This window comes from Terrapene carolina, unplaced genomic scaffold, assembly GCF_002925995.2.
Source record: "Terrapene carolina triunguis isolate 2854851 unplaced genomic scaffold, T_m_triunguis-2.0 Scaffold113, whole genome shotgun sequence".
NCBI classification, from domain to species: domain Eukaryota; kingdom Metazoa; phylum Chordata; order Testudines; family Emydidae; genus Terrapene; species Terrapene triunguis.
Genome location: NW_020664464.1, coordinates 10,869,479 through 10,885,625, shown reverse-complemented (window position 1 = coordinate 10,885,625; position 16,147 = coordinate 10,869,479). Strand labels below are relative to the sequence as shown.

Genomic DNA, 16,147 nt, shown 5'->3' with positions numbered 1-16,147 from the left:
TAGCACACAGAAGGAGCAGAACGATAGAAGGATCCAGTTTGGGGAATCCTCCGTTGCAGGAACAAGAGTCAAGGAGGAGATTTAAATGATGCGGCAGTAAAGCCCAGTTGTGATAGCTGGGGAAGGTTGAGAGCTCCACAGCAGAGCCAGGGAGTTCGCAAAGTAGGGGCCATGATGTAATGCTGACAGCTAGTATTACATTCCCCACTGTGATAACTTAGTCTCAGTTTCAGAAACTGACTGCAGCGAACACTCAAGTATCGTTGTGACAGAGGCTGTTTCTACAAGGTCACTGCAAAGCTGGGAAATAGTCACTCCTCCTGCAAAATGTGAAAGCCTCAGCAGCAGCACTGAACTTGGAGATCTTCCCTGGAGAAAGAGAGTAAATGAGTGAGGCACCAGACGCAGCCAGATCAGACCGACCTTACCAAGGCGCTTTCCTCATTCTCGTTGCCCTTTTTTAATGATATGCATAGGAAACACTGTCATATAAAGTGCAGTTTACACAGTCTACAACCCTTTGACAATTACAGTGAGAGTCATTGTCAGTAAGGTCATTGCTTCACAAATGTTGCTTGGGTGGGAGCCAATTTCCAGAAAAGGAAATGGCTGCATAACACATGCACTATAAACATAAAAAGTATGTTCCACAGATAATGAGAGCGCTGCAAGTGCCTAGGTTAGACAGACAGAGACACCCTGTGACAGATTAGCATATGCCTGTATGCCTGTTATATCAATCAAACCCCACTCTGTTTTGTAAACACCATTTTAATTGTAAAATTGTGCTGTGCCTTCACTTCTGCACTGCGGCCTCCATCTTGAACTGAAACACCCACAATGTGTTGGGGAAATTCTTGCTTCTAGCAGACTTCTAACAATAGAGAACAATCTTGGCTTTCCATAAATGGAAGCTCCCTAGAACAAGGAACAGGTTGTAGCCCAGGGAAACCAGTTTTCCAAGTCTGAGCTTCGGGGGGGTGGGAACTAAGCAATGAATCACTTGAAAAGAGACTTGAAGCCCCTCAGAAGGGTCACCTGATAGAAGGGACGTGAACATCATAAAAGGACAAATTCTGCTCTGAGCTGGGTCTTGCTCTCCAGCTACCCATCGGCTGACAGAAGACAAGACTGGGTAGGTGGAAAGTGGGTGCACAAGAATCCAGGATTCTCTGGAAGGACACTGCCTATGACCAAAAGGGCTCTCGGGAGGGGTTGGGAAACTGAGGCAGGGTCTTGGATGCTGTTATATATATATATATAGCTCTGTATATCTATTGTGCTGTAGCTGTGTTTAAAAGTGCCTTTGCAAAGTCTCTGTGTTACTTCCTTTAACTGTCACAAACTCTCTGAAGGGTGAGACAGTAACCCAGAGTACCCACAAGGGTGGAGCTGTGCAGGTGTGCTTAACCTCCTGGGGAAACTTGGGGTCTAGAGCAGCTACTGTCCCATGCCCTGAGAAGGGAAACCAGGAGTTGCAGTTTGTATCTCGTGAGCGCATTTAAGAGCCAGACCTGGAGACAGTTCCTGAATTCTGTTCAGATTAGTAAACTTAAAAGCTCATGAGATCCAAAGGTTTGGATCCAATACAGCAGCCTGGTGAGCATCCAAAGGGGGAAGTCAGTCTGGGTTGTAACAGAGCCATTAGAGTTGTGTTTGCAAATCAATGCTGCTCAGAAGCATGTGTCAGCCTTTCCAATGTATTTAGTAAAGTTGGTAGAATAATGGACAGAGTCACTTATATATTCACAATTAAACTACTCAGATTTGATTAACAGCTATTTGTGGGGTCATGCCATTCATTATTTGAAAATATTTGTATAACCACTGGCACTCACTAAAATGATTGCAAACCTTGAGACCACATGTCATAAACAACCGAATTTGAAAAGTAATTTGCCCAAACTATAAGGCCAATATTTACAAATATCAAATATAACCAGTGCCATCTGGAATGATTCGTGAACAATGTCTAGACCAAAGTAGGCCTAAATTGGTTGGATTTTTGTCCCAATAAATACAGTTTTAACCAGTTGTAACATTTATGTCTGTATTGAACTTTGCCAGAAAAATTCTTTCAGAATGAAACTTTGTGCATATCTTTCAGCTAAAAACAACAACAACAAAAGCAAAATCCTTTGTTTTGAAAAATGTAGCTGGATACAATTTTTATATTTATAAATGTAAACACTGAAAAGTGCACACTAAAAAAAAACAAAAACAAATCACAATCATTGGACCCAGTTCTTATTTTTCTCACTTTGTTAGCCATTGGTTTAACATGCAGTAACTCATGCAGTTGTTTTGTTTCAGTTTCCAGATTCAGCAAACATCATAGTGGGAGGACTGGGAAGGAGACTTTCAGTATAGAACAAGTGCCAAGGAAGGTCAACATTCTGCTCTAACAGCCTTTACAGTATGCATCCGAAGAAGTGGGTTGTAGCCCACGAAAGCTTATGCTCTAATAAATTTGTTAGTCTCTAAGGTGCCACAGGTACTCCTGTTCTTTTTGCGGATACAGACTAACACGGCTGCTACTCTGAAACCAGCCTTTACAGTAGCCTCTTAAATGCACACTAATGCCAGCTGTGCCCAGGCACTAATGTTAATTTCAAAGGAGGGATCAAAAAGCTGATGATGAACATAAGTAGTATGAATATCAGCTGCCTAAAAAGACCACTGCCCTGTTAAAACACACAAAACGATGTGAAGTCCAGTGTATTCCCCTTTCCCATCTGCAATGTTATATGATTAATATATGACCATATAGATCGTTGTTGCTACCACTGTTATACAACTGCAACAAAGGTTGTACAGAAGTATGTCATGTAAGGTGTCTATGGAAAAGTTATGGTTTGCTGAATATGATTATCCTATTTGCATGCATCATTTTTTTATCTGAAGTTATTATGAATATTGACTGTATGCCTGTATTTCAAATGTGTTCGCTCCTGTGGTCACACCCACAAGGGAGTTTATTTCTAGTTTGGCCAGCACATTGTGAAGGGACTATTCAAGTTGAATGGCCCATCAAAGAACACTTAACTCACAATGGACTCACAATAAAAGAGGCTTATCCCCACCAGATGGACCTTCCTGGGGACATTCTAGCTAGAATATGGGTAATGACCTCTGCTATCACTCAGCGAAGCATGCAAGGGCATGTGACTCTAAACTCCATCTTGTTACTTGTATTTTTCTTGTGTTTTTACTTGTATTTTTGTATTTTTCCACAAACTGTGCTAAGGGCTTTGTTTGGAACAATGGGTTTTCCTCCACATGGCAGAAGCTATAAAAGGCCCTGGAAACATCTCCATTTTGCCTCTTTCCTTCTCTAATCTCTGGACTATGGATTTATACTAATGGGAGCATTCTAACCAAGGGACCGAGGACCTTCCAAATCATTTGGAAGCAACCAGAGACTTAACAAACCAGCGGTTTATTTCATCACTGCTTCAAGCCTGAACCAAGAATTTTGCAATTATTGTATGTTTTTGATTCCTTTAACCAACTTTAACTCTCACTTTTCTTTCTTTTTATAAATAAACCTTTAGATATTAAAGGATTGGCAACAGTGTGATTATTGGGGAAGATCTGAGTTATATATTGTCCTGGGTGTGTGGCTTGTCCTTTGGGATCAGAAGAACCCTTTTGTTTGATGAAATTGGTTTTAAATAACCATTCATCATTAAGTCTAGTGTCTGGGTGTTAAATCCAAGACTGGAATTCCTAAGGAGGCTGCATTCCTGACTTCCTGTTAGCCAGTGTGGGGAGACTTTTGTTGCTGGTTTGGTATATCTTATGGAAGAATAACCACCAGTTTTGGGGTATGGTTGCCCTATTTCTCAGCAGCTTGTCCTGAATTTGATATTCTCCATTGTGACCCACTGAGGCACAGGGACACCACCTTAATAAATTAAAAGAAAACAGACCAAAAACTTTCCTAGTGGCCTCATATCCTTTACACCTTCAAGCTGGTTTCTGCAAAGCAGGAGCCCTGAACTACCAATGTTATCTGCTGATGGCAGATGCAAGTCCCAAAAATTTGAGAAAAAAAGAAGTGGTGGTCCTTGCATTGTCCCCCACCCCCACCCAAGGATTCCATTCCAACCACTTCCCCTGTCATCCGATTCCTACTGCCTCTCACATCCCTTCCACATACTGTGCCATTCAGCATATGGCTGGAATTGTTAGCTGCCTAGGAAGGAGTTTTGTACTATTTCTGTCTGGTACCCATCAGGGCAGGATTAAGACAATTTGCCACAGAAGTCTTTCTTTGCACATTTCCTAGTGTGTGTGAATTCAGTCTTAGTATGCAACTTACTTTAGCAGAATCTATAATAAATTCTTCAAACAGACCCCAGAAATTATGTTCTGATCGTTTCAGTGGCTGCAACGTTTTGCCATTGCTTGCTGGATTAAGAACACAAATTGTTTCTTTAGCCCATTTTAGAAAGCATAGCCTCATATTTATAAGGTCTTACCTGATTAAGTTCTGGCATATCTGGCATCCTGCAGGACATCTGGAGGAATATATATCAGTAAAACAGTGTATTATTATATACAAGAAAATATCTGTTATTTGATGCATCAAATGTATTAAATACTGGGTAATAAAAAGACTTGTGAAAAAATTTTAAGCAATGGCATTGAAACTTGTGTACAAGACTGTAGTCATCATCTGAAGATCTATTCTAAAAGCTCAGTGTTTTATTTGGAATTTTAAACTGTTATACTATTAGTATTTCATAGTTGGAGTCATCATCATCCTAACAAGGCAGTAAACAGTTTAGTCTCTTGAGGACTGAAATGCTTTAATCTAACCCAAGTTATTGGGATAACTGGGTGAAATTTAATGGCCTGTGACACACAGGAGGTCAGACTACATCATCTAATGGCTCCTTCTGGCCTTAAACTCTATGAAACCATGAATTATCATTGTTTATTGAGTACCATCAATGCACTCAGAATTATATGATCATAGTACTATCCCCAAGAAGTTTACAATCTTAGGATCTGATTCTACAGGCCTTATTTAGTCAAAGCTACCACTTAATTAGTCATAAAGCTTGCGAGGAAAAAAATGTTTGTTTTGTCCATTCCTCAAATGAGGGTTGGAGCATTTTAATTTCCGACTCTTTCCAGTGTTCTATGGAAGAACAACATGATTCATCTCACTCCTCAAGACAGAGACCTGCTGATAGGGATACTGGGATTAATAGTAGCTCTCTTCTTCTATTTAGAGCAGGTTCTACCTTACTATTTGACACAAGGTCACATTTTTGGAGTAGGAAGGAGAATTTCCATGTACCAGTAATTCGGTTCTGTGAACTGCACCACACTTCTCCCTCTCAGTCTATCTCACGTGGAGGCTAGGATGCATTTTCAGCTACCGGACTTAGAGCTACATGTCTGAAAGACCAGAATGGTCAACAGCTTCCAGTTTTGGTATGCAACAAACAATGGCCCTGTCATCACTTTACAAGTGTGTTGACTGAACTGTCCATGAAACATTTAATGAATGACACTGCAGCCCTACCCTGGTTATGACTAAAGGTGGCTAAAACCTCTCCTGTATATAACAGCACCTATTCTACAGTATCTGCACCTTCCTTAATATTTAAAGAAAACATTGGTGTGAGCTTCTAACTGCATGGCACTCATGTAATTGTGGCACTGCAAAACTGTAAGAACAGCATCCACAGTGTCCCTATAACATCTATCAATTCTCTTTCAATGTAACAAAAATAAAACCAAAATCACAACTATACCTGTGAGGATCTTTTGAGCTGGGTATGACTTTTGCACACTCTCTTTTATTGAAGACTCCTTCAATCCAAGATTTCTGAGACTGAAAAATAATACCAAACATAATTACAGTCCTGTACCTCAGAAAGCAAAATAAATAATTACTACATAATTTCTACAGTGCAGGACCTGTAAAAGATCTCAGAATGCTTTACACTGTGATGTGTGGGCAGCATAGTTATAGCAATGTCGGTCCATGGATATTAGAGAGACTACGCGGGTGAGGTAAGATCTTTTATTGGACCAACAGAAGTTGTTCCAATAGAAGTTATTACCTCACCCACCTTGTCTCTCTGTTACACTATGATGTCAGGAAACCAAATGCCAATTAATATTATCAAGGAGCCCAAACGAGAACTCTGAATCAGAACAACTCCAATACCCCACTCCCAAACGTAGAGGGGTTCTATCTGAACTTGGTAGTTTGAGTCCATCTCTTATTAATAAATGTGAAAGCTCACTCAGGGGAGGTTTAAGACTTACTTCATCTGCTATAAGTATCTAGGACAACCCAGAACTGGGGTGAGATATGAAATAAATGCTGATCTGTCAGTATCCTCCTCCTTCTGGAGGATATATGTTAAATGTCTAGTATGTAGCTATCTTATTAAGTCTGTAGTAATCCTGGAAAGGTGCAGGCTTTGAATTATCATTATAATAAACTTTTCTGAAAGAGAGGATTGCAATTTCTCATTTTATAGAGGATGTTAAGAATTGCAGTTGTCCCAGTTAAACATTTACTGACATGAAACTACAGAAAAATGCTGGAAAAGGCCTCTCCAAGGAGTTAATCCAACTTTTACTGAAGTCAGCCAGAGTCTTTCCATTGGATAAGGCTCCTAGAGAAGGGCTATAAAATTGAGTGAATTAGATATGCACTGTGCTATGTAAACTTCTCATGAAATCTCCCCAGGATTTTTTTTCAGTCACATGATTTATTTCAAGACCAAAAAAAACCCAAATCATCTCATGCTAAACTTCACTCTTCTGTCACTTTGCTTTTGGTACTTCTAGTTCCCTATGCCCCATCCACACAATGTCTATCTAGATAATAAAACATTGAGGGCAATGATGTGTCTTCATACTTACAGTATTTGTAAAGGGCCTATCACACTCTAAGAGCTATGTAAAATAGTAAATAACAAATGAGAATGCCAATAATTCAATTACTAGAGTATACCGTTTGGAGTCTTGTAGGCAGAGTTCTGTTATAACCCAGAATAATCCTCTTCAGCTTGTTTGATTAAGCATCATATTTCCACTAATCAGGAAAGTGTTGTTTTTTTTAAATTCACCTCCAAATCCTTAAATGTTATCATTCCAAACACAAATCTATGGCTGTTGATTTGACTGATGTACAGAACATCAAGAGCTGTGTAAAATGAGGTGTAAACATATCTAAAAGGTCTCCTTTTGACTCCCCTTGAAAGCAATGAGATTCTTTCCTTTGAATAATAGGAGCTACATCAGGAACTTACTAATATTAGAGTTTGTAAGAAAATCAATATAAGAAATCTATTTGAGTGGATATTTGTCTGGGAACTGCTGCATTTAATTGAGTCTAGTTTAGTTGTATCTTAGAAAGATGATGAATGGGGAAGATGACCCTCAGAGTTTGATAGGAGCTCAGAGACACACAGGAATATTAATAATCTCAGAAAGAAATTCATTGACTGGAAATTTTAAAAAGAAGGCATGGAAATGCAGTTCACGGGAAATGTTGAGTAGGAGTTGCATGGAGTAGTTTCATTATTTGATAGCAGGTTTTGTATATACAGTTCTCAGAAACCATTTGGACACATTCCTATTAGGAACCATTACTCCTTCATGCCTCCCAAACAACTCCATCCTTATTTCTTGAGCAGTCAAGCAAAAAATTGAATTGACACCATTATAGCGTATGGGGATTCCAAAAATCCACCACTGTTTCCTGTAAATAAAATTCTAAGCCTATCAAAAGTGGCAGAGAACAGCATGTCCATTAATTTTACTCACTGCCTTGAGGAAGAATTTATTTTGCTGAACTTGTTAATTAAAATTACTATGTTAGGGTGACCCAATAGCTCCTTGATTAATGCTGTACAGTACAACATGAGAGATCCGGACTCAATCTCTTGCTCTCTTGGTGGGCAACACCTGGAAGCACTGACAAAAGCAACAGGGGAAGAAAATCTAAGAGAAAAAGGAATTCAGGAGAGCTGGCCATTTCTCAAAGACACAATATTAAAGGCACCACAGCAAGCTATCCCGATGCAAAGGAAAGATAAGTAAGAGGCCAATATGGCTCCATCAGGAGCTCTTTAATGACCTGAAAATCAAAAAGGAAATCCTACAAAAAGTGGAAGCATGGACACATTGCTAAGGATGATACAAAAGAATAGCATGAGTATCTACAGTCAAAATCAGAAAGGCTCAGGTACAAAATGAGTTACATCTAGCAAGGGACAAAAAGCAATAAGAAGAGGGTTTGTAAATTCATTAGGAGCAAGAGAAAGATGGGTTCAGTAGTGTTCAAGAATTTTTATAATGACTTAGATAATGGAGTGGAGAATATGCTTATAAAATTGGTAGATGACATCAAGCTGTGAGGGGTTGTAAGCATTTTGGAGGTCAGGATTAGAATTCAAAAGGAGAACTGATCTGAAATCAACAAAATGAAATTCACTAAAGACAAGTGCTAAGTACTACTCTTAGGAAGGAAAAACATCAAACACACAAATACAAAATTGGGAATAACTGTCTAGGCAGTAGTACTGCAGAAAAGGATTGGGGGTTATAGTGGATCACAAATTGAGCATGAGCCAACAATATGATGCAGTTGCAAAAAAGAGTAATATTCTGGTGTGTGTCATCATGGTTGTTGTGTCTAAGACAAGGATGGTAATTGTTTCTCTCTACTCAGCGCTGGTGAAGCCTCCGCTGAAGTGTTGTGTCCAGTTTTGGAAGGCACACTTTAGAAAAGATATGGACAAACTGGAGAGAGTCCACAGGAGAGCAACAAAAATGATCAGAGATTTAGAAAAACTGACATACGAGGAAAGGTGAAAAATACTAGATATGTTCAGTCTTGAAGAAAGATGACTGAGAGGGATACTGAAAAGTTTTCAATATATTAAAGAGGATGGTGATCAATTGTTCTCCGTGTCCACTGAAGGTAGGACAAAAGATAATCAACTTAGCCTGTAGCAAGGGAGATTTAGGTTAGATATTAGGAAAAACTTTAAGGATAGTTAAATGAAGGTTGTGGAATCCCCGTCACTGGAGGTTTTTAAGGACAGGTTAGATGAAAACTGCCTCAACAAAGAGGAATGGTCCTGCCTCAACACAGGGGGATGGAGCAGATAACTAATTGAGGTCCTTTCCACCCTTATGTTTCTATACTCAGCCCTGAAAGACAGGTGAGATCCTAATCTGCTTTCACTTCAATCTATGAGCAGCACTAATAGGTCATAAGAATAATTGTCCTTTTCAAGATCAAGAGATTAGTAACTCAAGGTGTCAGGTGACTTTCCTTAGGCTACACTATTTCCAGGTATAACCAGACCAATTCTTTTGATTTCCCAAAGGCATTCCCTTAGTTGGAATACTATGGTCCAGTTGTCAGATCCAGCTCTATAGCATGTAGTTCTAGTGGAGATCAAGTGTACTCATCTCATCCATAGACGTCTTACTCCTGAGGGCATTCTGCGCCAAAAAGTTAAAAATTCTGTGCACACTATTTTAAAATTCTGCAAATTCTATTTGTGAAAATAACACTACATAATCACACCAGTTTCAATTATTTTGGTAATTTATTTCAAAATACCCGTCAGCAAGTATGTCTGTAACAATATGGACAAACACAAAAATTCCCCCAGGAGTAGAGAGTTAAAGAAACCCCCTATGACAACCAAGTTTCTGTTTCTCTGTACCCTTCTCTCCCCCCAGAGCCCAGCTGGGGAGCCAGACACCCACAACCCCTCTCCCCCAGATCCCTGCCAAGGTGCCCCCCAGCCAATACAGCCAAACCGCCTCCCCCCCTTGCCCTGATACCTGCACCCCCTTTCCCCCCAAAGCCCAGGGATCCAGAGGGAGAAACAACCTGATGCTTGGTCCCAGGCTTGCACAGAGTTTCCTGCACGCTGCCGTCTAATTTCCCTCAGTGTGTGCTGGGAACTGCAACTGCCAAGAACCCTCTAGCTCTCTCCACCTGGCAGTGTCTTTTATGTGTGAGCTGGGCTCTGCCTGGTCCAGCGACCCCTAGTGGCGGCCGGCAGTACTGCGGCCCATTTCTGTGGGGGAAAGGAAATTTTGCGCGCACAATGTTAATTTCTGCAAAATTCTGCATTGCGCAGTGGCACGGAATTCCCCCAGGAGTAACGTCCCTGCCCCTAAAGATCACAGTATTTATAAACAGAAGCTTTGGATTCAGGCTGGGGCCCAAAGAGAATGGTATCAAGAGAAGTTTTGCCTGCCTAACTTTAAATTCTTCTTCATTACCTTACACAATGCAAGTGATAACATATGCTATTAAGTTTTAAAGAGTAGGAAAAGATCAAACACCACACCATAGCCATTTGGTGAAGTGTTCAAAGCCAAAGGACAACTTTCAGTTTCATGTTGTCCGGAAGTATAGAAAGAATATGCATTAGACAAGGTAACTATAGGTAGTTTTCCTTATTTTTCTGTATTCCTTACTATCAGCTTTTAGTACCGCCTGTGACGGGTTCGGTCACAGAGACCCCCTTGGGACTGTCACCTGATGTGCTGAAACGACCTCTGAGCCTGTTTTCTTTGTCAGCTTGGGACTCCAGAACCCTGTCTTTTTGAGCCAGACATGCTAGCCTGCTGCAACACAGACCCAGGGTCTGAACCATGCCCCCAAAGCTGCAAACTTAACTGAAAACAGCTCAGCAAGTACTCCTGTCTCTAGCACCCAGACACCCAGCTCCCATTGGGATCCAAACCCCAAATAAATCCACTTTACTATGTATAAAGCTTATACAGGGTAAAGTCATAAATTGTCCGCCCTCTATAACACTGACAGAGAGATATGCACAGCTGGTTGCTCCCCCAGCTATTAAACACTTACTCTGGGTTCATTAATAAACAAAAGTGATTTTATTAAGTATAAAAAGTAGGATTTAAGTGGTTTCAAGTAATAACAGACAGAACAAAGTAAGTTACCAAGCAAAATAAAACAAAACATGAAAGTCTAAGCCTAATACATTAAGAAACTGAATACAGGTAAATCTCACCCTCAGAGATGTTCCAATAAGCTTCTTTCACAGACTAGACTCCTTCCTAGTCTGGGCCCAATCCTTTCCCCTGGTACAGACCTTGTTAGTTCCAGCTCAGGTGATAACTCAGGGATTTCTCATGACTGGCAGCCCCCTTTGTTCTGTTTCACCCCTCTTCTATAGCTTTGGCACAAGGCGGGAATCTTTTGTTTCTTGAGTTCCCACCCCTCCTTCTAAATGGAAAAGCACCAGGTTTAAGATGGATTCCAGTACCAAGTGACATGGTCACATGTCCTGTGAAACCCCAAGCCTTCATTCTTCCCAGCCTGACTCACAGGAACGCAGGAAGGCTGGCAAGTAAACACAGTCATTTACAACCAACTGTCCTAGTCAATGGGAGCCATCAAGATCTTAAACCACCATCAGTGACTCACATTTTGCATAATTACAATAGGACTTCAGAGTTATACCTCATATTTCTAGTTTTAGATACAAGAATGATACATACATACAAATATGATGAACACACTCAGTAGATTATAAGCTTTGTAATGATACCTTACAAGAGACCTTTTGCATGAAGCATATTCCAGTTACATTATATTCACATTCATTAGCATATTTCCATCAAACATATGGAGTGCAACGTCACACCACCAACCCATTCTGAACTAGCATTAGATTTGTACGTCTCTTTTAAAAAAAGGTAAAGATAGACACCAGATGTTCTGGATACTTCCCATGGCATATTTGCATTCCTTTAATACACAGCCACTTTTTTCAGTGATTAAAACAATAATGGCAATAATCACCCCCATAAAACTTAATCCTCAGGTAGCTGATCACACTAATTCTAATCACAATGAGCCAAGCCTGAAGAGATCAATAGGAAAAATCCTATTGACTTTAATGCGTTTTGGATCAGGCCCTAAAGACACAATCCTGCTTCAATTAAGGTCAATGGCACAATTCCCATTTACCTCAATGGCGCAGGATCAATGAATTTCCTTCTAAAGCTGGTGAAACTGTCAGAGGGTATACGATTCCCAGAGTCCCCACCAACCCCTACAGCAGCATTCACATCTCTTGTGTAATTCCACTTCAGAACTCTTAATAGCTTCTCCTAAACCATTCGCTAGTACCTCTCAATAATACATTTCAAATTCTACACAATTTCAAAGCTGGATTGAGGGAATAAGTAAGTTTCCCCCTGCACCAGAAAGGAGCAGAAAAGAATTGAAAATTCGCCCCTACAAATGTTTCTACATTATTTAATTTTTATTTATGGGATGAAATGGTCAGGCCTTTCTACAGAATTTAAATATATATAGTGGTTGTGTTATTTCCATGTTAGAGACAGCAATAATAAGCAACGATTATAAGCTTTGGGTTGCAGGATCATCTGAATTCAGGTTTAAGAAGTGTGGTTAAAACAAAATGCAATAAATCTGAACTTCTTCACATCGAAATAAGATAAATTAAACTACACGCAGTACAGATTTTGTGATGTTCTGATGCTCATGAGACACTGCCTAGTTCCTTAGACAGTAATATAAACAAAAATCACAACCAACCAAAAAAGTAAATATAACCAAACTAAAACTGGGAAAAATAAAACATAGGTTTGAAACTATCCTTCTCAATGAAGGTGAGCTCCCTAGTTCCTGAGCTAAAGGAGATGGAAAATATTGATATATTTTCATTTACAGCCAGATGCTCAGCTGGCATTAACAGTCTATGCCAATTTACACCAGCTAAGGATCTGGCCCATAACGTTTACTGAGCTCTGTTTCTTAAGTTAATGCTTTGATGAGGCATCTAGACTTGCACTGAGTGATCAGAAAAAAAGATTAGCTAAAGAATACTGCATGTATTTTACAATTGAGTAAGGACTGCAGGATTTGGCAGCTAGAATTTAAAAACAGATTATTTCTCAGAGTCATTGTAATTAATTATTTAACACACACTTAGAGCTGGGCCCCATACTACTAGCAAGGTGCAAAGGCACTGCATTTAGGTCAAGAAATGCTGACTAATTCACTATATTTTCAAATATGTCAATCTATGATGAAAAGTGGTGCTTTATTAATTTTCAGATTGGTAGTTTGAAAGCAAGTGTAGTTTTCATTTTGCATGTCCTCATCAAATCCTGCCTGAGTATTCCATTTGAAATCATAGGGCTACTCCTATAAAAACAAGGGAAACAGGATTTGGCTCTCCATCTATAATTTAGATCAGTATTTCCAGATTATGAGTTTTCTGCAAATTTGGATAGTGTATAAATTGTTACAGGTCACTCTGCTTTGGACTGATTGTGTAGTTTTCTGTGGCTTTTCTGTGTAGTCAAAATGCAGTCAGGGCTTGGGGTATTGATGCTTTGGGCATAGAGTTCAACTATTCAGCTAGCCCAGGGGTCGGCAACCTTTCAGAAGTGGTGTGCCGAGTCTTCATTTATTCACTCTAATTTAAGGTTTCGCGTGCCAGTAATTTTAACGTTTTTGGAAGGTCTCTTTCTATAAGTCTTTAATATATAACTAAACTATTGTTGTATGCAAAGTAAATAAGGTTTTAAAAATGTTTAAGAGGCTTTATTTAAAATTAAATTAAAATGCAGAGCCCCTCGGACCAGTGTCCAAGATCCAGGCAGTGTGAGTGCCACTGAAAACCAGCTCGTGTGCCGCCTTCGGCACGCGTGCCATAGGTTGCCTACCCCTGAGCTAGCCAGTAATATGCTTGCTTCTTCTAAATTCCAAATCTTGCTCAGGGTGGCTATTCACAAAGCCCCAAAGGCTCTTTCCTTGGTGAAGTCAATAATATAAAGAGGTTCCAATCAACACACGCTATTTTTGAAGCTACTCCTGGACAGCTGATCGGACAACCTGGATTTTTACCTAGATGTCTTAGACTAAACATGAGCTATCCCTCTACTGTTCCTAGAAGAACTGGGCTTCACCAGATAGTTCAAAGTTATCTTTATTCAGCAATTTACATATAGTTTCTGGGTCAGCCTTATATGGTTTATTTTTATTAGACTATGTTAAATATGGCTATCACTTTATTATCTGTGTTATAAAACATGTTTTGTATGTTTATGCTTTTCAAATAAAGTTTACCAATAGACATTATGTGGTTCCCCCCCCCCCTTCCTCACTAGTCACAGCTTTCTATTATCATGGTCAGCAATCTTCATGCCAAATTCTGTGTGTGTAACTTTCTTTAGTCCAGTGGTTTTCAAACTATGGTCCATGGACCCCTAGGAGTCTGCAGACTATGTCAAAGACTTCCAAAGGGGTTCGCACCTCCATTTGAAATTTTTTAGGGGACAGCAAATGAAAAAAAAGGTTAAAAATCACTGCTTTAGTATCCAGTGAAGTCTATAATACACCCCCATGCTGTTCAAAATACTGTTGTGCTCTAAACATTGACAATGAGGAAATTGGCACCAGCTTTTTCCTCAAAAGATTTGTTCTTTGCGTGTATTCAGAGTCATACTGAATCTTCATATCTTAGTGACAAAAACATTTCAACAAAGACCTTTCTTCCTTCTTTCACCTGACACCTACATTGTCCCATCTCTGTCCTCTGCTTGGACAGGAGCAGAGGGTAGGAAATCCCTCCTATCTCCAGATGGGTAAAGCAACCTTGGGGTGTGGGGCTTATAGAGAGGCAGAGTAGGAGACTGGATAAGGAGTCATGGGAATTGTTTAACTTCTGGGGTTTTTTGTTTTTAAATAAAAAGAGGAGCTCATAATGTTCATAAGACTGATAGGTGGCTGGGGACAGGGACAAAGGAGAAAACAAAATACACACTAATTAAATGGCATAAATAATTACTGAGCTGAGGGTCACTTTGATTGGGGGCAATGTCAAATGGCACAGTAGGTACTGATTCAATGTAGATTAATTATAATTAAAATTTAAATGATTTGGAGCCATTAAATTGTGCACATTGTTAGCCTATGTAACCACATGATTTTATTTCTGTCACTCATTCTCCCCACCCCTTCCTCCAGTTGTTTGTTATATTCATTTGTTGAGTCTTGTGCTCCACATGAGCACAGCAGTCCACCCGCACAACACATATTACAAGATATGGGCCTTAGAGTAGAATTTTGAAAATTCTTGTCAAACAAGTTACCCTCAAGTGGCTGACCACAGCACAACAAGCACAATCTGCAATGGTTTCCTTTGCTTCATTTCCTGAAGCCAGACAAGTTGCCCATCCTCTTCTCCACAGACCAGACCATTGGCCATCTCAGCAGCCCAGGAAAGGAATCAGGGCTGGCTCCAGGCACCAGCCCTCCAATCATGTGCTTGGGGCGGCACCTGGAGGGGGGTGGCGCTCACCTGGGGAGAGCAGGGCCGCGGCCGGGCTTGCCGCCCTCCCCACGGCGCTCCGGCTGGCCGGGGAGAGCAGGGCCGTGGCCGGGCTCGCCGCTCTCCCCACGGCGCTCCGGCCGGCCAGGGAGAGTGGGACCGTGGCAGGGCTCGCCGCCCTCCCCACGGCGCTCCGGCCGACAGGGAAGAGCGGGGCCGCAAAAAAGCCAGAGCCGGCCCTGAAAGGAATGATGTCCCTCTAAGAGTTTAATAAAACCCCTCTTCCAGGCATCATTTATTAATATACGTGCATCCACTTGCAGGTCCCTCAAAGTGAAACCGTTCACAAATCCCAAAATAAAACAAGCTAAGAAAGAACAAAAAGAACAGGAGTACTTGTGGCACCTTAGAGACTAACAAATTTATTAGAGCATAAGCTTTCGTGGGCTACAACCCACTTCTTCGGATGCATATAAGAAAGAACAGTTCACCAGTTCTGTCATCCGTCTCCCAGGACCCCACCTCTGCAGGTCATCTACCTGAGAGGTCACAATCCTTGTTCCATGATACTTGTGCCCTATTCCAGGGCCTCCACCCTGCTGGCCATTCTCTAAGCTTCTTACAACTCTTCTGCCACAAACCTCATCTCAGGGCTTCTGTGAGCAGGCTCCCCACAGCATTCCATTCTCTAGGCCTCCTTCGCCTGCAAGTCTCATCCCTGATGAATTCCTCCAGAATCACTCTCTTCACTTGAATTCAGCCTGCCCCTGGCTAAGCCAGATCTTCTCCTTTACCTGGGGGCC

The 16,147-nt window shown here is 40.7% G+C and overlaps 1 protein-coding gene across 1 annotated transcript in view; it reads right to left on the bottom strand.

The window, feature by feature from the left end:
- Positions 1-16,147, bottom strand: part of TRPM6 (transient receptor potential cation channel subfamily M member 6) — a 123,544-nt gene that overhangs the window by 98,446 nt on the left and 8,951 nt on the right. Inside the window, exons 2-3 of the mRNA XM_026652362.1 lie at positions 5,772-5,851; positions 4,485-4,523 (exon numbers count right to left, since the gene is read on the bottom strand). Coding sequence (XP_026508147.1) covers positions 4,485-4,523; positions 5,772-5,851 — 119 coding nt within the window. The remainder of the gene's footprint in view (positions 1-4,484; positions 4,524-5,771; positions 5,852-16,147) is intronic.